The sequence below is a fragment of the Phyllostomus hastatus genome, unplaced genomic scaffold (assembly GCF_019186645.2).
Source record: "Phyllostomus hastatus isolate PE091 unplaced genomic scaffold, TTU_PhHast_1.1 phas_scaffold_182, whole genome shotgun sequence".
NCBI lineage: Eukaryota > Metazoa > Chordata > Mammalia > Chiroptera > Phyllostomidae > Phyllostomus > Phyllostomus hastatus.
Window position 1 is genome coordinate 29,192,039 of NW_025334013.1, and position 27,845 is coordinate 29,219,883.

A 27,845-nucleotide genomic window follows, 5' to 3' on the forward strand; every position below is an offset into this window, starting at 1 on the left:
AATTGAAGTTAACTATTCAGAGACAGAGAAATAGGCTTTCCAGGCAGAGGGACCAGCAAAAGCAAAGACACAGAGCTGTGAAACTGTTCTAGGGTATTATTCAGTTTGACACAACCAAGTTTGACTGTGGAGGTGGGGTGGTAAAGAGGAGACTGGAGAGGTAAGTGGGGACAGGATTATGAAAGACCTTAAATATCATGGCTAAGACCTTGTACTTTATTCTGTTGGGGAGTGTAGTGTGGTGGTGGAGAGCATTGGATCTGGAATCACGTTGCTTGTATTTGCTTCCTGGCTCTACCACTTATTGGCTGTGTGCCCTTCAGCAAGTTTCCTAACCTCTTCGTGCATCTGTATCTTTTCTCCAAAGTGGGGATAGTAACAGTACTAATATGTGGTGATTAAATCAGTACATGTCCAGCACTTAAAACAGTGTCTGCCACATAGAGAACATGCAAATGAAAACTATTAGGCTTAGGTAGTAGGGAAACTTTGAAGGTTTTAAATGGATGGTAACAGGATCAGATTTGTACACTAGGAAGATCACACTTGTTTGTAGCCAATGAGGGAGATGGATTAGGGGACAGATTATGGATTAGGAAGAACAGAAGATTATTATAGCCTGGGAGAGGAGAAGGGGCCTGAACAGGGACCGCCGCTGTGGAGAGGAGAGGATTTAGGCCTACAGGGCCATGTAGCCCTGAGCCAGCTTCCGCAGTGTCTCTGTAGCTCCCTCAGGATGTCTCGTTGCCTCAGAAAAGGAAAAGAAGTTAAAAATCACTTTATTATACATGTCTATTGAAGGAGATTTGAAAAATACATAGAATTAAAAGAAAAGCAAAACTCACCCATACTATATCACCCAGAATAACTACTGTTAACTTTTTACGGCATCTCCTCCTTGTCTTTGAGTGTGTGTCTACCCTCCCTCACCACCACCCCTCATCCGAATAGAGGAGAGACATCAGGCTCACAGCAGACACATACTTTTATGTCCCGCTTTTTTAAGGGCGATGTGGTCGTTTTTCCATGTTACTAAATATTCTTTAGAAACATGACTTTTAATGACTGTTTGACTTTATCATAGTTTATCATTATGTAGTTAACCAAACTTTTGTTGTTGGATTATTCTGATTCTGCTTTGCTTCTCACAGTCTAGACTGTAGAGTGGTACAGGGTCCCCCTCTCCCCTCGTTTGGCTGTGCCCACCACTTCCCCAGTTCTGGAAAGGGAGCGAAGAGGTAGGCGCTGCACAGGAGGTCGGGTTGGGAGCAGTGGCATGTGAGGCAGGTTGAGGGACAGAGAAAGAAGATATCCCGAGGGCCACCACAGAGGCCAACAGACCTACGTAACGTTTTTGGGACGGGACACTTATTTATGTTGGAAGTAGAAGGAAAGAAACCCTGTGGAGAAAGAATGAAAATATTAGAGAGAGAAAAGATCCAAGATTAGATGGAGAGATTAGCTTTAGGGAAAATGAGGAGGAAAAATCTTTTCTTCAGAACCTAGAAGGAGGCACAAGAACACAGATAAACATCAACATCCAGCACACACTGAGGATGTTTGTCCGTGGGTTATAGGGTAGTACACGCTCCGGGTTAGGGTAAGCTAGGAATTCCTATCGACAGATTTGAGGGGGAAGTTATCACTGAGAGTAAAGGGAAGGAAGGAGCATTCATTGGGAAAATAACATTTTGAACTTAAAAAGGAGAAGTGTTCCAGACAGGATTTGAGTGCAGTGCTTAGAAATCAACAAGAATAAAAAAATATGAGTTAGAATGAAAAAGGTTGCCCGGCTGAGGTGGGCCAGCTTATAGACAAAGTCTGGTAGCCCAAGTGGAAGGAACTGGAAGCTCTTTTGGCGCCCTCGTGTGGGGACGTGGGGAAACGCAGTGTGGAGGACTGCAGCCGAGGAAGGTTGTGACCCAGAATGGGATGACAGATGACCTGGGGGCACTGAGCAGGAATACCTGGGCTGAGGACTGATGGTGTAGTTGATGTGATGAGGGAGGAACTGGCTGTGGAATTAGCTTGCTTGGGTGGGAAGTCAGGATTGCCTAAAGGAGGAATAAATGAGACAACCAGGACGGGTATTGCCCGGCATCCCCCTGACCTTCATGCCTTGGTCTTTCCCTTGTACTTTTCAGGTGCTGGTCCAGGGCTGCCTTTTGGACCCTTCCCAGCGGGAAGTGTTCCTGCAGCAGGTGTATGAGCAGCTCTGCCTCTTTGAGGATAAGGTGGCCACCATGCTGCAGCAGCAGTATCACCCCCCGAGCCAGGTATGTTGGAGACAAAGTAGGTAGAGGCCATTTTAGAAGTGGAGCTGTTGAGATACAGAAGGGAGACAGGAGGGACAAGCCTAATGCAGAGGGGGAAGAAGGTAGAAAAAAAGGACTAAGAGCCAGAGGCAGAGTGAGCCAGGGATAGAAGTGCTAGTGAGGGCACACGACAGGTCCCCTGTTGGGAAGAGGGCTTGGTTACTCTTCCCAACACACACATTCTTGCTGGGAGAAAATGTGAAGGCTCCGTGCCCTGTGTTTTAGTCCAGGATCTTTTCCCTCAAGAATCTGAGAAGGTGATCATGGGTGGCTTTGATCTCTAATTAGTATTGTGTACAGTCAAGGATAAAGTTCCTCAGGCTCACTAGAATGCCCTCTCGTTCCTTTTGATATCCTAGAAATACTCAGGCGGGTGGCAGTTCTATGGATCTGAAACACAGTTTCATTGATTTGTAAAATACTTCATATGACAGTGGGAAAATATGGAAAGGGGGCTTTATTGACAAAAGACGGGGAAGCCCTGCTTCAGTACAGTCTAGTGCTTCATGTGGTGCCGGGCTCCCTGCCCATCCGAGGGTCAGTGTCTGAACACACACTGCGGCAGGGAGCGCAGTCAGGGCTTGGCTACATAGTCGGGGGGTTGGGGTCCTCGCAGGACTGGCCTGTCTGGCCTGGGATATGCTGCTGTAAATTTAGGCTTTGCTGTGGATGTTGCAATGCTGTCTGTTGCATTCTGTTTTTCCATAACTTGGGTCAGGCAGAAGATCAGTCTCCAGACTCAGGGGAGCCCCCTGGCCGGAAGATGGGAGTCTCCATGGTGACAGCTGATCTTGGGCTGGTCAGTATGATTCGTCAGGGCATCTTGGCGCTGCAGTTGCTTCCCTCCAACTCTAGTGCAGGTCAGTAGAAGGAATGTTTGTGGGATTGGGGTTCAGGAAGGGTATTGGGAGCATTATCAGCAAAGCTAGTTTCTAGGAGATCCATAGGCCCCAGGGGAGAGGATCTGATCTGCCTCCTTGTCTGTTAGAGTTAAGTATGTGTTAGTGGTTATCTCAGGTACCCACAGCTCTGACGATCATCAGGGGTCCTAGTGGGAAGGAGTAGCACTCCAAGGGCCTCTCTTAGGAGGAGACTGGGCTCTAGCACTCAGGAGAAGCAGGAGGGTAAGGGAGAGGAAAGATGTCTGAGGATTATTGAGCACATTTGTCGGCAGACACTGCGGTCTTTGGGGCTCCATCAGTTGAGTGCCTGACTGGCAGGTCGGCCTTGGGTCTGAGTCCGCTGTTTCCTGCTACAGGGATCATTGTGATCACAGACGGGGTGACCAGCATCCCTGATGTTGCTGTCTGTGAGACGTTGCTGAACCAGCTTCGCAGTGGCACTGTGGCTTGCTCCTTTGTACAGGTGAGCACTTTCTAGGGTGGAGCAGAGGGAAGTGTGGCATCTCACAAAGCAGAATGTGGTGGGGTTTTTTTTTGCAGGTGATGATTTCCCAGGTGAAGCAGTAGCATAATTATGTGTATGGTGGGGAGAGGTATCACATCTAGGATGGGGTACGTGACAGTGGTGGGAGAGGACTCTTTGTCCTCTTTCCTTAGGATGTGCAAGAGAGCATATTACTGTAAAAAGAAGGCAGAATTGGAACTCTGGCAGTCAGCGCCCATCCCATTTGATTAGTTATTACTGTTTTGTTTTTAAGGGTCAGAAAACCCAGTTCAGACTAGCTTAAGCAAAGGAGGCAAGTGGTATATTCGGGAAGCTGCAGTCAGTTGGGGTGACAGACTGTGGAGGAGGAGGCAGAGCAGTGGGGATCAAGGCTGGAGGGCAGGCATAGGCTAGAGCATGAAAAGCTGGTTCTGCTGTATTAAGGAGTTTCGGCATAATTCTGTGGGTGATGCAGATAAGTAGAAGGAAAGTCAGTAGTTGGGTTTGTGTATTATAAAGGTCACTCTGGATGCTGGGTAAAGGGCAGGAATGGGGGCAAGAAGACTATTAACTGCAATGGTCAGGTGAGAGAGGAGGAGGGCTTGAATTAGGGTAAGAGAAGGGGATGGGATTGAGAAAGTGAAGGGGTAGAATCTGCATGCCTTATTATTAGCAGGGGTGAGGGATGAGGGAGAAGGAGCAGGTAAGGATGTCTCCAAGTTTCTGACTTCGGTGAAGACTGAGTAGCTGGCAGGGCAAACAGGAAGAGGAGCAGTTGGGGTACAGTGAGGACAAGACGACGAATCCAGGTGTATGCCTGTTGCATTTGACAGATCAACAGGAGAGCCGTTGAGAACACGGCCTTTGGAGTTAGGCAGGCCTGGCCCACATCCTGGCTCCACTTCTTAGCTCTGTGATGCTGGACACATCACTTCACTTCTTGGTGGATTTATTTGTAAATGGGGATTATAATAGTCCCTACCTCGTTGGGTGAGAGGATGCATTTGAAGTGCTTAATGTACTGCATAATTACTTAATAAATGGCTGCTATTCATAGCAGTTAGGAGTTGGATATGCAGATCTGATACTGAGGAGACAGCGCTAGTTGAGAGAGAGCTAGGCTTTGTCAGCCTACACATGATAATTCATGTGAAAAGAGGGTCCCTGAAGAACCTGGGGAAACACTAGTGTTGAAAGGTCTTTCATGGGCAGAGGGATCTGCATGCAGTGAAGGGAAACATTCAGTTGAGAACCAGGAGATTCTGGTGTCAGAGAGTTTAGAGTTTGGGGGAGAAAGGAATAGTTAATTGTGTAGAACGAGGAATGAAAAGTGCCCCTTGGACTTGGTGGTTAGGAGGTCACAGAGGTCTTTTTCTGGCCATTACAGTGAGGCTGAGGTGAGGGGATGATTGCAGTGGGCCAGGGAGTGGGTGGACGAGAAAGAAGTGGGGGCAGTGTTGACACAAGGCATCTGGCTAGTCCTCACGTGGCGGGTGAGAGCGGATGGCTGCCAGAGGGGAGTGCAGGGTGGAAGGAGAGCGGTGTTTTTCTGTTTTGTTTTGTTTTGCTTATTAAGTTAGAGACTTAAACATGTTTCTAAGGATCCATGATGAAGCAGAGCTTGAAAATAAGGGAAAGAAAAGGAAGCCTGATGAAGCAAAGTCCCTAAATTGAATGGGGGTTGGGACAAGCAACTGGCTTAAGAAACAGACTGAGGAGTAGGAGAGGGTCACATCTTTCTTTGAGACCAGAAGGACAGGAGTGGAGAGGTAGATAAATTCTCCCGAGGGCCTGTGATTTCTCTCTGAAGTACAAGGTGAAGATGAGTGTTGGAAGGGAAGGGTGGCCGGAGCTGAGACAAAAGCGCTGTTTTGAGGACAGCATGGAAAGACCAGCAGGGTTGGGTGTCACGTGTTTCCACGTGATGTCAGCCTACACAACTGTGTGTGTGTCTCCACTGGATCCATTTGGGATCCACTGGAATCCCACTGAGGGATACAGATCCTGGTTCAGTTTTTGAGGTAGACGCAGAAAAAAGGCGAAGAGGGCCAGGGAATTGAAAATGGATGTAGGGTCCCAGCCAGGTTGAGAAAGGAGGATGAGGAGGCCCCTGATATACTTAGAGCAGAGGTGCAAGGCCTGACAATCTTATTAAGGGCAAAGAGCAGCAGGAGAAGGAGGATGGAAAGAGCCAGCAGGGATGTGGTTGTGTGCAAGCAGCGGAATGTGGGAGCCGGAACTGCGCAGGTGAATACAGCAGTCTGTCCTGGTCTGTGGAGCATATGTTCCAAGACCCCCGATGGATGCCTGAAACCACAGGCACTGCCGGACCCTCTACGTAGTATGTTTATTCCTACATGTGCAAACCTTTTCAGTTAAAGTACCTCACAGCTTCTCTTTGGTACCTCCGAATTGCTGGCGTCACTGCTCTTGACTTTGGGTCCATTATTAAGGAAGATAAGGGCGACTTGAGCACAAGGACTTTGATACTGAGACAGTCGACCTAACTGCTGATCTGATAATGGTGACCGCTACTAGGTGACTCATGGGTGGGTAGCGTGTCCAGCATGGATGCGCTGGACACGGGTTGTCATGTCCTGGGTGGGGTGAAGCGAGGTCTCATCACACTACTCAGAGCAGCACACGATTTAAAACTTAAGAATTGTTCATTTCTGGAATTTTCCAGTTAATATTTTCAGACCATGACTGACTGGGTAACTGAAACTGCAGGAAGCAAAACTGCAGATAAGGGGGCTACTGTGCCTTCAGGTACAGCAAAGGGCCAGCACACACAGGCGAGTGGAGTCGAGAAAGTTCCAGGAGACGAGGGTTAACGACCTGAGAGGCCAGAGAATTGAGTGAATCATCTAGAGTTGTCTGCCTGCATTTTCTGTGAAGGACCAACTGGTCAGTATTTTGGGCTTCGCAGGCTGTAGCGTTGTCACAGCTACTCGGTGCTGGTCTTGTAGTGTGACAGCAGCCGTGCGCCACAGTGTGACAGCCAGTGTGGCCGTGTTCCAGCAACACTTTATTTACAAAAGTAGGTGTTGGGCTAAATTTGGCCCACAGTTCCACTGAGTTTGCCAATCTCTGGTCGACAGCCTCGACACTCACAGTATGGTCCACAGTGTAGCAGGGTTGGCATCACCAGGGAAGCTGTTAGCAATGCAGAATTTTAGGCCCAATCCCAGACCTGCTGCATTGGAACAAAATCCCCAGGTATTTTGGTATACACTCTAAAGTTTGAGAAGCACTTTGTTAGACACTGTAGTCTCTCAGGATGATGACAAAAGGTGAACCAGCTGCCAAAATCTTTAATGAATTGGGGCAGGCTTGTGTTTGACTAAGAGAGAAGGGTATGACCAGATGGCACAGGATTTTGGCAGAAGCACTCAGGGAAGGAAGTTACAGCGATCTACCCGGGGAGGACACTCGCCCACTTTCCGCTCTGGTCCAGAGGATGGGGGCAGCCACCAGCACAGTCTCTTCTGCTCTCGTACTTCTTTCTCTGGTGCTTCTTTTTGAGTGAGGTCGCCAATTGCTCACTCTTTTCAGGTGGGAGGAGTTTACTCTTATGACTGCAGTTTTGGCCACGTGCCCAATGTGGAACTGATGAAGTTCATCGCAATGGCAACATTTGGCTCCTACCTGTCCACTTGTCCCGAGCCCAAGCCAGGCACCCTGGGTCTGACCGTCTACCACCGGGCATTCCTCCTCTACTCCTTCCTGCGCAGTGGGGAGGCCCTGAACCCTGAGTATTATTGCGGTGAGAGGCAGACTGGGGCAGGGGTGGGAACGCAGGGGTGTGGATGCGCTGAGATGATACAGGCATCTCGCTGGGGTTTGGGTCCTTGGGGGACTGAAAGTGTAACTGTGACCAGCTTCTCTGGCACTGTTCTCTCCCCATGATTTAGGCATGGCCCTCCCTCATACCTCTCCCAGGTAACAGGTAACCACTGTCCTCTTCCCCATCCTCACTAGGCTCTCAGCACCGCCTATTTAATGAGCACCTGGTCTCCGCTAGCAGCAACCCTGCCCTGGCCCTGCGACGGAAGAAGCACACTGAGAAGGAGGTGCCAGCCGACCTGGTCAGCACCGTGTCTGTGCGGCTTCGGGAGGGCTACAGTGTCCGAGAGGTCATGCTAGCCAAAGGTAAGGGTCACGAGGCCCTGCTGCAGCCCACAGATCTCTCAGGCCTTGTGTGCGGGAGGACCTGCAGGACACAGCAGAAGACACAGTATCACACACTAAAGTATTACAGTGAGAGATTTTGCTTGTCATTTGAGACAAGGGATTCTGAGCTGTCTTCAGGGCTTAGTTCTCTTAGCATTATCTGCCCAGTTCTGTCTCCTTTTGCCCAAGGTGAGTCACCTGAGAATGGTGTGGTGTCTTGGACTTGGCTTTGTTTCAGATTACTGCAAAATTCTGTTTGCGTCAGTTGGCAGGTCGTGGGCCTGAAATCTGTGGAACCATGCTTGGAACTTTGGGCCAGGCTCGAGTTCTATGGGGTATGTGGGTTCAGATAGGACTCAGCCCCAGGCCCAGAGTCCTCTGCCTGTGCCTCCTAATGAGCCCTCCCACTTCCCCTGAAGGAGGGTCCCAGCTGGAGGTGAAGCTGGTACTCCTGTGGAAACACAACATGCACATCGAGTATGTGGCTGTGGCGCCCTGGCCCCTGGAGCCCGAGGGCCCCCGAGGAACACGGGTGGAAGTGACCATGGAAGGTGGCTATGACATTTTACATGACGTGTCCTGTGCACTAAGGCAACCCATTCGCTCACTGTATCGTACCCACGTTATCCGGCGGTTCTGGAACACGCTGCAGAGGTGAGTGAGGCCACTGCTCAGTCGGTGACACCCCATCTGTTGTGTGGCGGACATACATGTGCAGCTCAGAGCTGAAGACAGTCACCTGGAGCACCAGGCTTGTGTCCAGGGTCCCTTGTCCCCTTGGGGCTCCCTTCTTCTATACCCACCAGAGTCAGGTATGGCTCAAGATTGGTCCTTGTCCTGCAGCATTAACCAGACGGACCAGATGCTAGCCCACCTTCAGTCCTTCTCCTCCGTCCCAGAACATTTCACGCTTCCGGACAGCACCAAGAGCGGAGTGCCACTCTTCTACATCCCTCCCGGCTCCACCACCCCGGTGAGTGGGTCCAGTGCCGGTCACCCCACGTGCCCGCCCAGGCTTGGATTGGCACAGCATCTGCAGTCCAGAACCACCTTCTTTTCTCCTCCCTCTCAAGTCCGAGTCATCCAAACCAGAACCCTTTAGTCCTGAGAGCAATTCTCCCAGCCCCGGGGGGAGGGGAAGGATCTGTAGGGAGAGGCTGGCTGTCCTCACCTTGGTGTCAGAGGTAAAGACTTACAGAATGTCTAGGTGGTGGCACCCCAGCCCACTGTGAGCCTCCTCGCCCTACCCCCATCTGGCATACTCTGGCCTCCCCCGCCGCCTTCACCCGTTTCCCACCCTTAACAGCCCCGGTGAACTGCATGCTTCCCAAAGGCCGTAGCTTCCCTTGTCCTGTGCTTGCTTCACACCCGGCCTGCTGTCAGCCTGTCATTGGTAGGCTGTGGGGCTTATGTTAGTGACCAGCGGCTTCCTCTTGAGGTCCTGCTACCACTCAGCGGCTTTGCTCGAAAGTCAGTGACAGAAGTGTGACAAGTCTCATCCTTTGCCTGGAATTAGCTTTAAAAGACTACACAGTCTGTCCCTGGGCTCATTCATTCTACTCTAGCCTTCATATTGGAGGCAATTTTTGCCTCCCGCCCAGGCTAAGATATGGGTTCCTTTACCCTTAAGCCACTGCCTCCTCTGAACCCCATGGTTCTGGACACCGTCTGGAGGCTGTACCCTGGTTTTCCGTGAATGCTGCTGTAGAGCTATCCTCCCCACCCCTAGGTGCTCTCCCTGCAGCACAGTGGGTCTGACTCGTCTCATGCCCAGTTTGCGGCCTACTGGAAGCCAGTGCTGTCCATGGATGCAAATTCATGGCAGCGTTGGCTGCACATGCACCGCCTAGTGCTAATCCTGGAGCACGACACGTGAGTATCCTCTTAGGGCCATAGTTGGGATGGAGGAGCAGGGGTGAGGAGACAGCAAGTGATGGGGAAGGGAGCAGCAGATGAGCCCTTACTAACCTTGGCCAAGAAAAGCTATGACCCTTTCTTCCTGCTCCTTAGCCCCCGTATACTCAAACAGGTCCTAAAAGAGGTAGCAATCTATTCTTTTCCCCCAAGATTGGAGCTGTTAGGTCTGACCACAGTGCTCACCCCTTTTCCTAGACCAATCCCCAAGCATTTGCACACCCCGGGCAGCAATGGGCGCTACAGTACTGTCCAGTGCAGGATCTCACACTCCTCGCTGACCTCTCTGCTTCGGGACTGGAGCAGCTTCGTGCTGGTCGAGGGCTATTCCTATGTGAAGCTGCTCTCCAGGTGGGCAAAGTGATATCCCCTCACTCTTCCTCCACCACCTCAGCTCATCACGTCTCTTCCTCTAACCCCAGACTGCATCCCTACTTCCTCCTAAACTCATTTATAGCCAACCTAGGGCCATTCTCTGACTTCATTTCTTCCCAGTGCCCCAGACCAGCCCCCTTCCTCCTTCTACATGGTCCGCATCATCTCCAAGGCCCCGTGCATGGTTCTTCGCCTGGGTTTTCCCATCGGCACACCAGCACAGGCCCGGCACAAGGTGAGCTGGGCCCTGACTGACTCCCAGCCCCAGCAGCCTGGAGTGTAGGCTGGTTCCTTCTCCACAAACCCACAGGGCGAGGGCTACAGCCAGTAGAGAGAGGAGCCCCCCAGATTAAGTAAGGCTCCCTCACCTTATCCGTGAGCACCTTCTCCCAGGTCTGTAGGAGGTGGAAGTAGGAGAATCTGATCTCACTTCCCCCTCAGATTGTGTCAGGCTTACGGGAAGAGATCCTGCGGCTGCGTTTCCCCCACCGGGTACAAAGCAAGGAGCCAACTCCTAAGGTGAAACGAAAAGGGCTGGGAAGCATTGGTGGGGGCAACTCTCCCTCCAAGTCTCCCCCTCTGCTGGGGCCCCAGCAGGCCCTCTCCGACCGGCCCTGCCTCGTGGTCCTGCATAAGCCACTGGACAAGCTGCTCATCAGGTTGGTACAGAGGGTGGGGTTGGGGCCAGGAGCATACAGGAGGGCTGTGGCTTAGCTGGACATAAATAACGATCAACTGGGAGTTGCTCCTGTTTCCCAGGTATGAGAAGTTACCCCTGGACTACCGGGCACCTTTCTTGCTGACACTGGAGCCGCCAGGACCACTACCCTTGGTGTCGGGCCGCTCAGCCTCTTCTAGCCTAGCGTCGCTGTCCCGCTACCTGTACCATCAGCGCTGGCTCTGGAGTGTCCCGTCAGGACTGGCCCCTGCACTGCCGCTCAGTGCCATTGCCCAGCTCCTCTCCATCCTCACTGAGTACGTCACCGGAGGCTGGCAGAAAGCCTACACCAGACACGGCACCTCTCTGAGCTGTTATGCAAAGTATCCAGCACAGAGCAAGGCCATCCCCTCTCTTCCCTCCACTCTGCTTACTCAGGCCTCTGGTCCTAACTAGACCTGTTACATTCGAGGGACCGCTGGTCTTAGCAGGGCCACCAGCACTCAGGTCTGCCTGGATGGCTGCATAAGTGGCATGGGGGTCGGGGATGTACTCTGACTGTCTCTCTTCTGTCTCATCCTGTCCCTGCCCCTACCTCCATGGGGCTTCAGAGTCCGACTCTCTGAAGGGTTCCACTTCGCCTGCAGTGGGGAAGGAATCATCAACATGGTGCTGGAGCTTCCCATTCAGGTAGGTGCTGTCCCTCACACCTCCCTCCAAGGTGTGTCACCATCCCAGGGGCACTGACCTCTGGGCTGGGTGGGGACCGCTGGAAACTGCCTCACAGGGAGCCAAGTCCTGAGGCCAGTCCCAGGGCAGTGAGGCGAGGGGACTGAAGTTCTGAGGGTCCGAGCTGGTCGGAGCCAGGTCTCTGCTTTGGCTGGGGTTTGCCCAGGGTCTCCCGTTCTACCCGCAGAACGAGCCCCCAGGGCAGGCCGAGGTGGAAGAACGGCACACGTGTGTCGTCCAGTACATCCTCTTCCCCCCGCACTCCACCTCCACCAAGGACAGGTGAGGCCCGCCACTCTCCGAGTTCCTCTTCCTCCTCCTCCCTCCTGTCCCCTACAATTCTGTCTCCCACACCTAAGAGAGAGAGTTGAGCCAGGGGTGCTTCTAATTTTTTTGTATCCTCACCCAGATATGCTCATTGATTTTAAAGAGAGGGGAAGGAAGGGAGAGAAAGATCAATGTGAGAAACATCGATCTGTTGCCTCTTGCACACGCATCAACCAGGGGCTGAACTCCCAAACTTAGTCATGTGCCCCTACTGGGAATCGAACCAGTGACCTTTCAGTTTATGGGACAGTGCTCCAAACAACTGAGCCACACTGGCCAGGGCAGGGGTGCTGTTTTTAGGTGCTTCATCAGGCAGGGGCAGGTCTGGTAAGGGTGACTTGGGGCCGTCTTGCGTGCTGACTGCCTTCCTGCCCTCCATGGTCTGGCTCTAGCCATGGGCTTGTGGATTGGACTCTCCTCCTTACTCCCTGGCTCAGGGCCCTTCCTGCTTTAGTTTTTCAACAGATGATGACAATGATGTGGAGGTGGAGGCCCTGGAGGGAGACTCGGAGCTCAATCTGGTCACCGAGGTGTGGGTGGAGCCACAGTGTGGGCGAGTGGGACCCGGCCCTGAGAGCTGGAAGCACCTCCAAAACTTGACATACTCTGAGATCCCAAGAGCTGTGAGTGACTTCAGCAGCACCCGCATGGCTTACCGGGCTGGGTGCTACCCCTTTGGGAGTACCACAGCCTTTGGGATTTCTGACCCCTTTGAATCAGTGTGTCCTGAGTAGGTGACCGTGGGCTTCCTTGAGAGCTGAAGGACCAGGGCTCTGGGGCTCTGTAGGGGGGCTTGCTCCTGACCTCTGCTGTGCCTCCCCTAGCTCCACCCTCGGGATGCTGCCTGCATAGGCTCCATGCTGAGCTTTGAATACCTGATACAGCTGTGCCAGAGCAAGGAATGGAGTCCCCTGCCCCTAGAGCCGAGGGTCTCAAATGGTCAGTGGGGAAGGGGCCCCTGAGGGGAGTGGATGGGGCAGCCACAGACCAAAAATCTGGTCTCACCATGGGTCTTGTTTCCTTCCTTCCCTCTTAGGCTTGGATCAGGCAGGAGACACCTGTGTCCATGAGATCCCTTTCCATTTTGACCTAATGGGACTGTTGCCTCAGTGCCAGCAGCTCCAGATGTTCTTCCTCCTGCTTTCCAGAGGTAGGTGAACTTTGTACCCACTCACCCTGCACCTAGAGGGCCTGCAAGCCTGGGTGAATTGAAGCATAGAGAGCAGATGAGTCCCTGAACCAACAGATGAGTGGTGCGGGCCAGAGAAGGCTTGGGAGCTGCAGGAGGGGCCGTGCCAGTCAGGGCTGGGCCAGGGCACTGGGCAGCAGGAGGCTCTTGGTACTGAGTGGAGTGTGTGTCGGGCAGAGCCAGAGGGCATCCCTTTTGCCGAGGGGCCTTGTCCCTCCAACGACACGGTGCTGTGCCTGCTGCATAGCTGCCTGGGGCAGGAGCTGAGTGACCGGGAGATCCCACTGAGCACCACTGACCAGGCCACCTTCCTGAATGAGGTGCTGCGGCGTACCCACCACGGTCCAGGTAAGCTCCCCATCTCTCCCCAGATATCAGACTCTGGCCCCGCCCCTTCTTCCCCCACCCCACAAGGTGGTTTCCATTTTTGGGTTTTGGCCTCCCTATCTCTTCACCTCAGAGCCCTGCCTCTCTGCTGGCCCTGCCCTCCGCCACTCATCTCTTCCCTCATTGTAGGTCCAGTGGGGGGCCATGGGGTCCTGAAGGATCAGCCAGTCAGCACCGCTCAGGCCGCAGGAGACTCAGCTCTTCCTACCCTGGTCAGCACTGATTCATCTCCCTGAGCCCCTTCTCACCCTGACCTCCTTCCATTACCACATATCCATACCCTGACTTTGCATCACCGTGGATACTAAATGCCTCCTGCCAATGACAGGACACTATCATTTCCCTTTGTTCTGGATCTTGCAAGCTATACCCTCAGGAGTGTACAACCTCCGGCCCCAGGGCTGCACATGGCCCGGGGTGGCTGTGAATGCGGCCAAACACAAAATCGTAAATTTACTTAAAAAACCTTTTTTTGCTCCTCAGTTTTCGTTAGTGTTTGTGTATTTAATGTGTGTACCATCCAACTCTTCTTCCAGTGTTGGACACCCAGCTGGGTGCAGGAAGGGAGCAGGGGTTGTTTGCTGCCTTACAGATTGCTCTAGTTCTGTTTCTCTTGTAGAACGTCAGCCCTCCTGAAGCTCTCAAGCCTCTCACCTCAGCCCGGCCCCCTCAGTGGCGCTGCTATGCAAGGCTTGTGAGCCCTCAGCATGTGTTTCTGACATTCCTCCCAGCTACCTTCTCGGGTACCAACCACTGACCTTCCTCACTGGTCCCTCAGATGCAAACCCCCGAGCTCCCTCTCTGGGCTAATAGGCAGCTCTGATTTATACCTCCCTTTTCCTTTTCAGATGTCCAGCACCTGGCCGCCTATGGTCTAGAGGGACCCTCTCAAGAGGAGACCAAACCCAAGCTTGGAGATTGGAGTGCGGCCTCCAGCCTGAGAGATCTGGGAGGAACTGGGGTCAGGGTTCCAAAGGCCCAGGTCCCTATCCTCAGTGTCACCCCAGCCTGTGGTAAGGCTGCTGACTCTTAAGTCAGTTAAGCAGGAACAAGAATGGGAACAAGCTGAGGGCTTGAAGACCATGCGACACCTCTTCTCACAGACAGTGCCCAGAATCCAGGAGAGCTGAGCCCCCCCTTCCGTCGGGACCCACAGGCTTGCACTGGGCGTCAGGCTCCACAAACAGAGGGTGCAGACGGACCCCGGACCCGCTGTCCAGTCTTCATCTATAGCTGTGCCCTGGAAGCGCTGAGGGAACAGATGATTAGCATGCAGCCCCCTCCGGCACCCAGAGACCTCATCTTCCAGTGAGTGCCCTTAATGTTGACCTAGGTCCTCTCCCAGCCAAGGCTCAGATAACACTCAGGTGTGGACAGACAGGTTGATGAGCAATTGCAAGGGCTCAGCTGCTTAGCCACGTCCTGCCAGCTCCTTGCTGGGCTTCCTTCAGCAAGTCAGTTGAACTTGGCCTTGAATACAGTTGGTGTAGACCTGTGGATGACCCACTGGCATCTGGGTGGATGGTAAGTCTGAAGTGTCACTCAGGGAAGTTGGCCAAGCTCCCTCTTGCTTCTCATTCCTAGGACTCAGTTTCTTGACCAGACCGCCCCCTCCTCAGCCTGGATGGAGCCCAGGTACAAGGAGGCAGCCAACCATTGTGCCTTGCTGCAGGAGCATGCTCAGCGATGCTACGTCCGTGGTGAGCAGGAGACCATAGGAGGGAGCATCAGGGAGGAGACATGAGGATTGTAGGGACGGGGACTGGTGAGGCAGTTCCAGAGCGTGACCCTCATGGCCCCTTCCACTTCTGCCAGGGCTGTTCCGGAGCTTGCAGCAAGCACAGAGTGTGACCTCCCAGGACTTGCTGATGGCAGTGGATGCCTGTGAGGAGCTACTTCAAGAAGTAGACATCACCCCTTTTCTGCTCACACTCTGCGGATACACTCGGGGTTTGCCTCATGCACCCCCAAGCCCTGGTCCTCTCAGCCCTGGTCCTTTTAGCAGCAGCATCGAGGAGGGCCCTGAGCCTCGGGAACGAGCTGTCCTGGCTTCTGAGTCCAGGTTAGGATTGTCCTGGAATGACATAGAAGGGGACACACAGACAAAGTCCCAAGAAACTAGACCTTCCAATCCCAGGGAATGGCCGTGCAAGGTGGCACCCAAGCCCCAGAAAGGCAGTAGTGCTCTGTCGCTGGCTTCCTACCTCAAGTTTAGACTTCCTGCACCCATTTGGCTTGGGGAGCAGCCTCCCTCTGGCTCTCCCTGTCTCCTGTTCTGGTGTGGAGTATTGAAATAGGTTAGGGCTGGGGAGTTGCCAGTTGATACCAGTGAAAGCAGAAGCTGTTCTGAGGACATTCATATAATAGTGATGATCCCCTGAACGATGTGAGTCCCACAGAGGCAAAAACTATTTTTCCTACTGTTGAGTCCCAAGCTCACCCTTCCTAGAAACAAAGACAGATAGGTGTGTGCTGTTCCCAGTTGGGAAGCAGGATCCTCTAGGACTTGGTGGTTCTTAAAACTTTAACACCTCCCACCCCCACTTCAACCACTCAGCATAGAGACCGAGGACCTCAGCGAGCCTGAGTTTCAGAGCACCCGTGTCCCTGGCAACCCAGACCCTAGCCTGGAGATCTCTCTGACAGATGTCTGCCAGCTCAGAGGGGAGGCGCATGATGCCCTCCACAGCCTCATCCAGGTGAGGGTGGGAGAGACGTGGAGCCCTGCCTGTGCGGGGGCTACTGTTCTCCCCTGGCTCGGGGCTGTGTGGGGTCTGTCGTAGGGTGGGGCAGTGTTCTGAGAGGTGGCTCGCACTACAGCCTCCTTCCAACTCCAAACAGGAGAAGTTCCTGGAGGTCAGTGGTCTCCACTTCCGCACGGTGCCCTCCAACCCCCACTACTTCTTCTACTGCCCTCCGTCCAGCAGGCGAGAGGTGAGTGGCTTTCTTCTTTACCTTTCTCCTGCCCCAGCCTGGAGCCCCAGAGGTTCCACTTGGCCCACCTGGATTTTCTTGACTCTTGGTTCTCTCAGGCCTGGATATGACTCTCGTCCTGCCTTGGATCAAGCTGTCTTTCTTTTTCTTGCCCAGGATGAGGGCCCCCGGGACACAGTAGACAGAAAAGTCAGTGACCTGGAGTTTTCAGAGGCTGAGTTCCTAGGAGAAGAAGGTTTGTGGGCAAGTGGCTCAAGGTGGGGAAGGGTGCTTCAAGCCAGAATTCAGGGGCCTCCACTGCCAGCCTCTCCGGCTGACCAGGGGACATGCATCTCTAGGAGACACATCTGCCTGCTGTGTGGTCACTGAGAGTGACCCAGAGCTGGAGGTGGAATACCGCGAGAGCCGTGAGCCGGACTTGGGGCCTGCCGGGCTAGACTCCGCCTCGCTGTCAGATGCAGACACCGTGAACCCTGATGAAGACTCCTTCAGTATCCTGGGGGGCGACTCGCCCACTGGGCCTGAGAGCTTTGTGCACGACCTGCCCCCGCTCTTCCTGCACCTCACGTGCTCCGTGCGGTTGCGTGGGCAGCACAGCTCAGTGCCCGTGTGCAGCCTGCCCACCTGCCTGGGTGAGCTGGGGGTGCCCAGTGGAGAGCCGCAGGTCCCGGTGCAACCTGCCTGCCTGTTGCGGGGGGTCTTTGGGTACAACTCTTTGACTCTGAGAACTTGGGATCTGTGCTTGTCCCATGGTTCCCAGCAGCCCTTAACTTTCCCCCTCTCCCAGGCCAGGTGCTTTCCAGTCTGGAGGGCCCCCTAATTGGGGGCCGAGTGCCCCTGAGGGACCTCAGTGTCACTTTGGATGTCTTTGTGCTGACCTTACCGCTGGAAGTGGAGCTTCCCCCGACCTCGGACCCTCAGCACCACCGGTGAGGCAGCAAGTTCAGTAGGGGGACCTGGGGCCTTGTGGGGGTCGGGGAGCCATTAAGGGATCTAGGGGTACTTCAGGACTAAGGACATCTGAAATATTTCAAGAAAATAATGCTGAAGAGGACTTGGGAGGATATTAGCCATTGACCTTTGACCTTTGCTCCTTGCCCTGTTCAGGTCAACATCTGAGAGCAGTGCTTCATTCCCACGATCTCCAGGGCAGCCATCATCTTTAAGGTCAGATGATGGCCTGGGGCCCCCACTGCCACCCCCAGAAGAAGACAGGTATTTCCTTTTCTCTCAGACGTCCTTGCTTCCCCTCAGTTTTATTTTCTGGAAACCATTGTCTACACCTTTCTTCCAATTAGGCACCCAGGACTATCCAGTTTGGCCACACCCCACAGACTGGCTATTGAGACCACCATGAGTGAGGTGAGGGTCTTCCCTCCCCTGACCTAAGTGACAGCCCCTCGACACTAACTGATACCTTTTCCACCATGTCAGTGGGGTGAGGCACCCCCTTTATTGTGGGATCGAAGTGAGGCCTCCCTCAGTCTGTGAGGCGGAGTAGCTTGTAGTATCTGCTAGCCCAGGAGGGAAGTGATGCCCCGGTCAGCAAGGGTGGTGCCCTTCGCCACTTCCTGGACTGCCCTCTGACCGTAGATCCGCTGGTTGCTGGAGGACGAGATGGTGGGGGCACTTCGGAGAGGGGGCATCCCCCAGTGCCCCGCCCTGCACCGTGCTGCCGCCCACATCCACAGCTCTCCCGGACGCTCCACCTGTCTGCGCCAAACTCTGCCACTGAGTTTTGTGTTTGGGCCGGAGCGTTCTCTCACACAGTTCAAGGAGGTACGCCTCCTGCAGGACGCTGCCCGGTCACTTTGTGCCCGTTCCTCCCTGGCCTCCAGAGACAGAATCGGAAGGCCCTCCCTTGCTTTGAGTCCCTCGAATTACCTTCCTGCCCACCTCCTCACCACATTGTCCATCCCTCACCCCACGCCTGGCAGCCCAGGAGGGGAGAGACCCAGCTCCGAGCCCTGACACTGGCCCACTGAACCTTAGGCAAGTCACTGACCCTTTTCTACTGCAGCCATGGGGACTCTAGTGCCTGCTTCACGAGGTGGTTGTGAGCGTCTGATGAAGTGTGGGGTGCCATGAATGAGGGGGTGCTGTGTCTAAACTGTGGCCTTGCCTCCCGCTCCTCAGGAGTTCCGTCGCCTCCACCTGCCTGGCCGTGTTCTTCTTGAGGACCCTGACAGTGGCTTCTTTTTTGTGGCAGCTGGCCAACAGCCAGGTGGGTCCCCCGGGGCCCCCTCTTCAGTGGCCTGGGCTTGGCACAACCACGAGGATAAGGCTGAAGGCATCGAAGGGGAGGTGAGTCTTTTCTGGGCTGACATGGGAATGGCAGGGGTGGTGATGGGGTGAGTGGGGCCTGTACTCAGTCCCGACTTCCTCTCCGCAGGCTCTGACAGCCAGCCCCCGAGGCCCTGGCTCCCCAGAGGATTCTGAGGGCCCCTCCCTCATCAGTCTGCCCAGCCTGCCACAGGGAGGTGAGAGAGGACTGGGCAGCAAAGTCTGGGGCCAACACCCAGAACGTGTACATCCCTGGACCTGCTTCCCTTTTCGGAAGGCAGTCCTAATTGGGACTGAGAGAGGCCCTGGACATTCGTTTCCCTTCTCTTCCCAGGGAGCCAGCCTGGGCCCAGCCGAGGACTAAGCCTCATGTCCAGTCAGGGCAGCGTGGACTCAGACCACCTAGGTAAGCTGCGGCAGGGGATGAAGGACTCTGGCTGATGGGAAGTGGACTTAGGGCCGCACAGTGAAAAGTCTGGGCTTGGGGCATCGGAAGGGACTAACCTGGAGGGGCCCATTAAGCCTGATGTACTTTGGAGACTCAGATGAGCTCAAGGGTTGGGTTGCAACTTCAGCACATCTGACACAGGTTATGATGGTGGCAGTAGCGGCTCTGACAGTGAGGGTCCCAATGAGACCCTGGGTGAGAAGACCCCCTTCACATTGAGGACCCCGCCTGGGCCAGCACCCCCACAGCCTTCGCTCACAAGCGTCCTTGGGCCATGCCTCCCAGACTTCTGGCTCATCGTGCGGATACTGCAGGATCGTGTGGAAGTATATGCGCATGCACGGTGAGTGGAAGCCAGGCCCACGTCCTGACTCTGATGTTAGCTCCCTTTCCCTGGTCCCACATCACCTCTGTTGAATGTTGTTCAAGGGTTTGGGCAGGGGTCTGACTTTTATTCTAAGGTTGGGGGCACCTGACCACTTCCCGCAGATATCAGCGAATCATGTCACTTCGGCATCTGGTTAGATACTGCTCTAATCACAGGGTGGGGTGGGGTGGAGCAAAAGGAAAGCCCTCGTTCTAGTGATACAGGAGGTCTGAGAGTAAAGAAGAGGTGAGCTGCACCATACAGGCCTCAGCGTGGCCTAGGCTTCCAGAATGGCCACTGAGAATTCCATCCTTCCCATTTTCCATCGTGTTTACTTCCCTTTGCTCAATCCTACTTCCTTTTCATGGTTCCTCTTTGTCCTAGCTCCCGTGCCCCTCCCTTCACAGTTTCCTCCCCTATGCAACTCTGTGTCTGATCCATCCCTCCTTCCTAGGAGCCTGACTCGGGAAGACGGAGGGCCAGGAGCTGAGTGTCGCCACCTGCAGCAGCTCCTGGTGAGACGAGTTGGGGAGATCTGCAGGGAGGTCAACCAGGTAAGGGCAGCCAGGGGCAGGGCTCTCCAGGCATGGTCACAGCTCAGATGAGGAAGGAATCTCCAGGACCTTGACTTTCAGAGACTGTTATCCCTCTTTGACCCCCAGTTATTGGGATACCCTTATTCCCCAGACTCGCCACAAACTAGAGAACTTTCCCTAGCTCACCCCGGTTCTGTGGGTTCCTCTCATACCCTCCCGGGGACTGTGAGGTGCGGAGATGTTCCCGCTCACTGCTCTGTACCAGTGTTAGGGATAAAATGGTGAGCGAGAGGGAAACCTTGACTCTAGAGCGTGTGTCGAGTGGAAGAGACAGACAATGATCGACTAAGTCACACAAATTATTCTCATTACAGTTGCGAAGGCTTCTACAGAGGAAAAGTAGAGATGGCTCTGAGAGCATACAGTAGGGTCCGACCATCTGAAGTGTCAGGGAAAGCTTCTTAGAAATGACTTTTAAACTGAGACCTGAAGGATGGTGAACACATTCTAGCAAAGAGAAGGGACATGTTTTCCCAGCTGGGGTCCAGTGGTTGGGGCCCTGAGCCCGGTGACTGTTAGACACCATCTCTGACCTCCCAGTGATTACTGATGATCTTTTCGACCCCTGACCTCCCCGCCCCCCGAGTGATAATGGCCATTCTCTCTGGCCTTTGATTACCTTGCACTATTGTCGCCTATTTATGAGGAAACATTCCAGCTCCCTGACCCCTTGCTCCTTCCCCCAGCGGCTGCTTCTTCAGGACCTGCACGACAGTCATGTGTGCAACTCTCTTCTGGTGGCCGAGAGCGAGGAAGATCTGTGGCGCAGCGAGACCCCCTTCCACTCCCGTCAGCGGGTGCCACTGCCCAGCGATGGTGAGGTTCCACCCAGGAGCCTTCCTTCCTTTCCCTTATTGAAGACTTTGGTGAGAAGCTGAGGGCAGAGTCACTTCACTTGGTCACTGGCACCGAGTAACACTGGGAGAGCAGGAAGGAGAGGACACAAGGATCACTGGATTTGGCCATTTCAAGTTCATCAGTGACTTCAGTGGAAGTGTCCTCACTGGAGAGAGGGGAACACAAACGGGGGGAGACTGAGAGTGACAGGGCGTTAGACCAGCGGAGCAGAGAGTACCTGCCATGTTTGGCCGTGTATAGTGCACGCCCACATTTTGTGCATATTATACACGGGATTATTATACCCATGGTATGTAATCATTGTACCCAGGTACAGTGTGCACCCTTCTTTTCCCCTCAAAAATTTGGGCAAAAAAATTTGGGCACGTTATACATGGCAAAGTGGGGTACTCTTTCAAGAGGCTTGGCAGTGGAGGGAGAGACCAGATAGATTGGGCAGGACCTAGAGGAAGTGGGGGTCAGGGCAGCAGTTTTAAAGTGGAGCCTTGAGCACATGTACGTCCCACAGCAGAGGAGAGGTTGAGGAGTGCCAGACAGAGGGGTCACCAAAGGGGTGCCAGGCGGGACCAGTCTTCCTAAGGGTTTGGCCCTACCTTGTTTTCCAAAGTGACCGTCTTTCTCCTGCAGGGAAATAGGGCCAAGAAATGGGGTGTAGTGAGGGGGACAAGTAGGCCAGCTGACAGCTGAGAGAGGACCAGAGGAGCAGAGCCTGAGGCCTGGGAGGAGGATTTGCCGTCTGACTGGCTGTCCCTCCATACGAGGCGGACACAGGACCCCTTTGGTATTGGTTAGGAAACATGGTGATCTACTTGGGATGGTCACTGAAGCCTCCACACTTCTGCTTCCTTCTCTTACTCCTGATGACCTCTCACCCCAACTCATAGAGCAGCGATTTTCAACCAGTGCCCCGCGAGGATTTTAAAACATACAATACCTGACTGTTCAGTCAGGGGCACTGACCTCTTTTCCCTTAGACTGTCAAATAAAAAAAAGACACCAGCCAACGCAGTAGCCATCCGGTGTGAATGAATTAAAGTGATACCCATTTTTTTTTTTGTCAGATCAGAAAATACATTTTTCGGTGCACCACAGAATTTTAGTAATTAATTTACGTGTGCTAAGAGATGAAAAAGGTTGAAAACTGCTGTCATAGAGGAAAACCAAATTATGCCACTTCTTTTCAGTTCTCCCCTCTAGTTTAAAAGTAAAATCAGACCCCTCCTTATTTTTAACATTCTCACTGAGTCTGAAGACGAACGTTCCTGACAGCTCTGGAGAGCGCTTCTCTCAGCACATCCTGGGATGTATTCCATATCAAAGCAGAATTCCCGCAATTAGTGGGCTTCCCAGGGTTTTGACAGCATCTTCTGCAAATGAGCTGGACAGCCCCGTACTTTCAGTTTCCGGTGACTTCCAGCAGCCTGAGATGTTCGAGCAGTCAGAAATCAGGCAGAGCCCTTCCTCTTTTTAATTCTCCACATGGCTTTGCTGGAACCCCTAGCAACCAGCATTCCATTCCAGATGCTGCAGCCTCCTGGGTTTCCTAAGCACTGCTCACATCTGACAGCAGCTTCTCTAGGAAACCAAATTGCCACCATCGGGCTGCTGGAAGGTGCCATGTCACCCCGGAAACCCGGAAAGGCCCCGACAGGGTACTGGGCTGTGGCTCTGTGCTCTGGCATACTGCCATGCCACCCTTCGGGGTCTTCGTAGTCCTTGTCCTCCAGAGCACAGGACACAGTCTCCCCCACTCTGCAGCAGGTCTGTGTAAGCAGTCCTACTTTTGTTTTAAGGAGTTATTGTTGCAACTCCCAATGAATACACAGATAGGGTGTATATTATATTATGACATAGATTTTGACAGGGTCAGGGTATTGTGGCATTATCTTCAGGATTTTCTCATGCTTTGCCTTTCCTGATACATCTTGTCTCCTTCATATCTCCCTAAGATAGATTTGAAAACCTTTGTGTTGTGACCTGTCTTCCTAAGAGGATGGTCCTTCCTTATTACCCAAAATGACCATCTTTCCCCTGCAGGGTAATAGAGCCTAGGACCCAGCGCAGTGAGGGCGAGGAGATCAGTTTACAGGTGAGAAGTGTGTGAGGGCAGAGGGCTGTGTCCCATTTCTGATCCGCTGTCCACCTTCCACCCATCAGATTATGCTGCTGATGAGAGCTGTGCACCTCGAGGGTACCTGGCAGCCACAATGCAGTTTGTTCCTGGCCATTTCTCCTGTGACATCGTATGGGAAACCGTGATTCGAGTCCATTCACGCCTCAAAATGGGGCCCAGCATGGGGGTCTCTCGTGGTATGTGACGGCACGAGAGGGCAGGCGGAGTGTGGGGAGGGCTCTGGAGCAGGCAGAGTCCTGAGCCCTTGTCCTCCCACAGCCATCCAGGCCCTGCGCTCCGTGCTCAATGCCTTCTCCGTGGTGAACCGGAAGAACATGTTTGTTTATCAGGAGCGAGCAACGAAGGCTGTGTATTATCTTCGGTACGTGGGCCCTGGGAAGACGGGGTAAAGCATGGTCATGGGTGGCACAGGAGGAGGTATGTCTAAAGACCTTGCCACTCTTCCCCAGGCTCCTGGAGACGACCTGCAGTGAGCGGCCATGGGAAGGCGATGCTCTGCCCCCATCCCTGGCTCTGTCCCGAAGCCAGGAGCCCATCTCCTCTGAGGAGGCCTCGGCATGTATCCCTTCCACTCCCCGATGCCCCGTGTGCCCTCAGGCCTTGTTCCCGGGAGTGGGCCCTGACCAGAGTTTTCCTGCAGGGTCCTCGTTCTCCCCTCGACTTGGCTTCCGGCCGCAGTGCAGATGCTGCTCGTCCTGTGGGCCAGGTGGACAGGCACATCCGGCTGCTGGTACATGGCGTGGGGCAGGCAGGTAAGGACTGCAAGGAGAGGGTAGGAGAGTGACCAGCTAAGGTTCCAGAAGTCTCCAGGACTTCGCTCAGAGCCTTCCCACTCCAGCTCATGCTACACTCTGGGCTTCCCTCAAGCAGGGGCCATGTGGGTATGACACACTGCTGTGATATTTAGGCATGGGACCTGTAGTTGATTGAAATGCAGCTAGGGGCAGTGGAGTCATTAAAGCTGACACCCAGGCGTCTATCCTGGGTGACTGTGTGTTAGATGCTGGCCCCACTGGATGGATGCCAGGGGTGGGGTGGGGTGGGGATGAAGGTGATGGGCTCGATTTGAGACACGTTGAGCCTGAGGTATCTGTTAGGCAGATGGATTTTCCAGCTAACGTTTATGGTTCAATTAATGTGTATTGGGTCTTGGGCTAAGATGGTTATATATGAGGTAGATGCTGTTATTCTCATTTTATGGCTAAGGGCACTGAGGCTTTTGAGAGGTAAAGTTCACTTCTCCACAGTCACAGTGAGTAGCTTGGAAGAACCAGACCCTCGTTCTGGCTGCTTATAATATATGGGAGAATGTTTGAGTCTGGGGTTTAACGGCTGGTTTGGGGTAGCTGGATCCTTAGCCAGTGTCTCTGCCTTCCCTCCATGGCTGCGTCAAGGTCCTGAGATCACAGATGAGCTGGTGCGGGTTCTGCGTCGGCGCCTGGATGAGGCCACTCTGGACGTCATCACCGTCATGCTTGTTCGGAATTGCAAGCTGACGCCAGCTGATGTGGAGGTCAGCTCCCCCCCAGGCCCCAGCATCCTGCATGGCACAGTCGCAGATGCAGGAGCGTCTCGGCTGGAACCTCTTCATCCAGCTCTGACTCCCCTCCCCACTCTCTGCAGTTCATCCAGCCCCCTGGAAGTCTCCCCTCAGAGGTGTTGCATCTGGCCCTGCCCCCCTCCTGCCGACCCTGGCTTCCTGCCCTGGCCTGGTACCTGCGGCAAAACCTGCTCATTTTCCTGCACTCTCCCAAGTACACAGACAGCAATGGCCGGAACCACTTCCAGGTGAGGTTTCACCTGCCTCCTTCCACACCCACAGGCACTCAGTCCTCACCCCCCAACACACATATACCTTTACGGTGTGTTTTATATAGATTCCCCATGTGTACCTTTGCCCATGGACCTCCATACACCCCTCCCCCACATGCACCTTTATTATCTACCTGTCTTCCTGTGCTCCCCATTCTCCACTGGACACCCATCATTCCCTGACAGCCTTTGTCCGCTTGCCTCATCTTAGTTCTCGGTGGCTGTTCTCTCCCCAGCATCCACTCCCTCCACCGGGCAGCCTCCCCGACTTGGACATTTACTTGTATAACAAGCCTGGTGGACAGGGCACTGGGGGCAAAGGTACAGTGTGGGCACTACCAGGTGTGGGAAAGCCCTTTCCAGTCTCTTGGCTGAGAGGGCCTTTCCCAGCCTTGCCTCTAAGGTGGGTGTGGGAGAGGAAAGGGGATCTGGAAGTTCCAGACCTGAGTTTTCCTGTGGATTTCTACCCAGGGGTTGCCTGCATCACTCTAGCCTTTGTGGACGAGGGAGGGGCCCCCATCTCACTGGCATCGTGGCCCCCACCTTCTCCGGGGCCTCCAGATGTACTGCAAGAGGAGGAGTTTGAGCAGTTGACCCAGGTCACTCGCTGCCCGGTCGTGCCAGACAGTTCTTCAGGTGGGGCCGCTTGGCTAGAGGAGTGTTTGCATGCTGTAGGAGGCTGTAGGAACTGGGGGCACCCTCAAGTGACCCCTGTTCTTTCCTCCAGCTCACAGTGGGGCCCCGCGGCTTCGACTGGATGTGTGGGAAAAAGGGAATATCAGCATTGTGCAGCTGGAAGAGAAGCTCCGAGGAGCAGCTCGCCAGGCCCTGGCCGATGCCGTCATGGAGCTGCAGCTACTGCCAGCCTCCCTGTGCACGGAGGACATGTCCCCAGGTATGTTGGGGCCAGCGAATGTCACAGATGCAGGCAAGACGGTGTTTCAGGTGTGGGACCTGGGAACATGTCCCAAAGGCTTTGTCTGAAACACACATTCACAGCTGTCCTTTGCCTTCCCTGCATCAGCAAGTCATCAGCAGAAACGTACCCATGCTTGGAGTCACCCGCTTAGAGCGGAAAATACCAGGAATTCACTCCACACGAACACCTGCAGCCACGCACTGTCAGTCGCAGACACTGATACTGTCACTCACTAACCAGTAGAGGAAGTCTGAGGCACTGTCATACCAGTCTTGGGGCTAGGTGTGGGGATTGATGGTTGGTGACAGACGTCTGTATTGTTTGGTGTCTACAGGAAGTCTCAGGAGTGGGTCACTGGAAACCAAGAGCCCTGCAGGCCGAGCTAGCACCTTTCCCCCTGGGCCTGCCCCTGAGGAGCCTGTCACTCCCCCCAGCAAAGCTGGCCGGCGTAGCTTCTGGGACATGCTGGTAATGGGAGAACGGGAGGAAGTGGTGAGGTTGGCATCTGCTTTCTTGCTGCCTCCTAGGTCCACCTACACTTCCCTGCAAGCCTTGCCTCAGAACCCCTATTATATATATAAAACTGCTCTGTTCCTTGGGTAGGAGTTTGCAGAATGTGGCGAGTTCTTACTGATGGAGAGAGCGCCTCAGCTTATTAAGTGCCTTCAGTTCTGCTTTCCTTACTGTATCCTCAAACCTGTAAGATAAGCAGGGCTTTTACCAGTGAGGCAGCTGGGGCTCAGGAAAGTTGAGTAGCCTGCCCAAGGCTGCTTGGTGAGTCTGCAGTGAAGCCAGGGCCTGAACCTGGGCCTGCAAATCCTCTAGGCTCCTGTTACCGTTCCGTGATGCCTCCACCCTCCACCCTGTTCCCCTTCCCAATAGCCCCTCTTCATTCACTGCATTGCCTTCAGAGTAAAACAGAATCTGGGGACTTGGGTTCCCCCAAAACAACTGATGACATTGTCCTGGATCGGCCAGAAGACACTCGGGGCCGGAGGCGTCACAAAACTGAAAATGTTCGGACCCCAGGTGGAACCGAGCGGGCGTCAGGCCCAGAATCTGGAGCCAAGAGACAAAGGTGCGTGTGTATGCTGTGCAGGGGAGGGTGTGGTGTGAAATCACAGGTGTGGCTTGGGTTTAGGTAAACACATATATAAGTCAGATACCCGTGTGAGCTGCTTACTCCTGCTGTGTCTTCAGGCGCCGGACCACACAGCTAGAAGAGGGCGAGGTGGGGACCCTGCAGCCCGTGTTTGCTCACGTTACTCAGCGCTGGATGGAGTTCATGGTTCAGATTGGTGAGACCCCCCCCCCCCGCCTCCACTCCCATCCTCAGCCTGGCCCCCACCCTGCGGCTCCAGCAGGACTTCTTTGCCCTGGGTCCAGGTTGCGCCTCACTGTCCAGGAGCTCCACCTACATGGTGTCCCGGTTCCTCCTGCCATCCATCTTGTCTGAGTTCACCACTCTGGTCACCTCAATGGCTGGAGACACCAGCGTCCGTGTCTTTGAGCAGCATTTGTGAGTGTGGGGTCCCACAGAGGCTGAGCTGGCTGGGGGCTTAGGCTCAGGGAGGTGATGGCCAGAGCCTGAGACCAAGCAGTCTGCTTTCCCTGCATCCTTCCCTCCTACTAGGAGCTCAGAGCCAGACGTCTTCAGTCCTTGTTCCCTTGGACAACTGAGCCCAACGCCCCGCCCGGCAGCTGAGCGGCATCTGCTGCTTCTGGGAAGGAACTTCTTGCAGTGGAGGCGCCCAACCCAGCAGGGTGAGAGCATGGCCAAGGGGAGGGTGGGTTTTGAGTGACTGAAGGTGGGGTTTCTGACCATGCGGACGACAGGACAGGGTGGAGGGGGCTCTGTCTCCAGACCCCTACTAAGACTCCCCCACCCCCTCACTGTAGCTGCCAAAGCCTTGCAGCGCTTCGAGCCGGGCGGTGATGGGAGCTCAGGGCGGAACGCTCCCCGGCAGAGGTTCCTGCTGCTGGAGGTCGTGGATAAGAAGGTAGGTGTGGGGCCAGGGGTTGGGTGGGAGAAGAGGGTCTG

The 27,845-nt window shown here is 54.1% G+C and overlaps 1 protein-coding gene across 3 annotated transcripts in view; it reads left to right on the forward strand.

The window, feature by feature from the left end:
- Positions 1–27,845, forward strand: part of SZT2 (SZT2 subunit of KICSTOR complex) — a 50,708-nt gene that overhangs the window by 13,393 nt on the left and 9,470 nt on the right. For all 3 annotated transcript variants that reach the window (XR_006787934.1, XM_045858475.1, XM_045858476.1), the window contains exons 5-57: positions 2,145–2,276; positions 3,034–3,175; positions 3,574–3,680; positions 7,257–7,467; positions 7,683–7,853; positions 8,294–8,528; positions 8,718–8,847; positions 9,604–9,746; positions 9,987–10,139; positions 10,284–10,398; positions 10,605–10,822; positions 10,923–11,138; positions 11,433–11,511; positions 11,738–11,832; positions 12,332–12,500; positions 12,702–12,816; positions 12,914–13,027; positions 13,244–13,414; positions 13,583–13,665; positions 14,073–14,196; positions 14,302–14,466; positions 14,557–14,761; positions 15,038–15,153; positions 15,269–15,515; positions 16,011–16,152; positions 16,295–16,387; positions 16,544–16,622; positions 16,726–17,019; positions 17,175–17,316; positions 17,495–17,602; positions 17,686–17,749; positions 17,981–18,166; positions 18,524–18,691; positions 18,780–18,867; positions 19,005–19,076; positions 19,260–19,461; positions 19,940–20,039; positions 20,768–20,897; positions 23,097–23,249; positions 23,332–23,434; positions 23,523–23,628; positions 23,714–23,825; positions 24,468–24,586; positions 24,697–24,861; positions 25,122–25,206; positions 25,357–25,521; positions 25,613–25,780; positions 26,139–26,272; positions 26,716–26,882; positions 27,005–27,102; positions 27,191–27,323; positions 27,438–27,568; positions 27,704–27,804. Coding sequence is in view for 2 of the 3 variants with exons in the window: in XM_045858475.1 (XP_045714431.1) it covers positions 2,145–2,276; positions 3,034–3,175; positions 3,574–3,680; positions 7,257–7,467; positions 7,683–7,853; positions 8,294–8,528; positions 8,718–8,847; positions 9,604–9,746; positions 9,987–10,139; positions 10,284–10,398; positions 10,605–10,822; positions 10,923–11,138; positions 11,433–11,511; positions 11,738–11,832; positions 12,332–12,500; positions 12,702–12,816; positions 12,914–13,027; positions 13,244–13,414; positions 13,583–13,665; positions 14,073–14,196; positions 14,302–14,466; positions 14,557–14,761; positions 15,038–15,153; positions 15,269–15,515; positions 16,011–16,152; positions 16,295–16,387; positions 16,544–16,622; positions 16,726–17,019; positions 17,175–17,316; positions 17,495–17,602; positions 17,686–17,749; positions 17,981–18,166; positions 18,524–18,691; positions 18,780–18,867; positions 19,005–19,076; positions 19,260–19,461; positions 19,940–20,039; positions 20,768–20,897; positions 23,097–23,249; positions 23,332–23,434; positions 23,523–23,628; positions 23,714–23,825; positions 24,468–24,586; positions 24,697–24,861; positions 25,122–25,206; positions 25,357–25,521; positions 25,613–25,780; positions 26,139–26,272; positions 26,716–26,882; positions 27,005–27,102; positions 27,191–27,323; positions 27,438–27,568; positions 27,704–27,804 (7,464 nt within the window). In the remaining variant the exon portion in view is untranslated. The remainder of the gene's footprint in view (positions 1–2,144; positions 2,277–3,033; positions 3,176–3,573; positions 3,681–7,256; positions 7,468–7,682; positions 7,854–8,293; positions 8,529–8,717; positions 8,848–9,603; positions 9,747–9,986; positions 10,140–10,283; positions 10,399–10,604; positions 10,823–10,922; positions 11,139–11,432; positions 11,512–11,737; positions 11,833–12,331; positions 12,501–12,701; positions 12,817–12,913; positions 13,028–13,243; positions 13,415–13,582; positions 13,666–14,072; positions 14,197–14,301; positions 14,467–14,556; positions 14,762–15,037; positions 15,154–15,268; positions 15,516–16,010; positions 16,153–16,294; positions 16,388–16,543; positions 16,623–16,725; positions 17,020–17,174; positions 17,317–17,494; positions 17,603–17,685; positions 17,750–17,980; positions 18,167–18,523; positions 18,692–18,779; positions 18,868–19,004; positions 19,077–19,259; positions 19,462–19,939; positions 20,040–20,767; positions 20,898–23,096; positions 23,250–23,331; positions 23,435–23,522; positions 23,629–23,713; positions 23,826–24,467; positions 24,587–24,696; positions 24,862–25,121; positions 25,207–25,356; positions 25,522–25,612; positions 25,781–26,138; positions 26,273–26,715; positions 26,883–27,004; positions 27,103–27,190; positions 27,324–27,437; positions 27,569–27,703; positions 27,805–27,845) is intronic.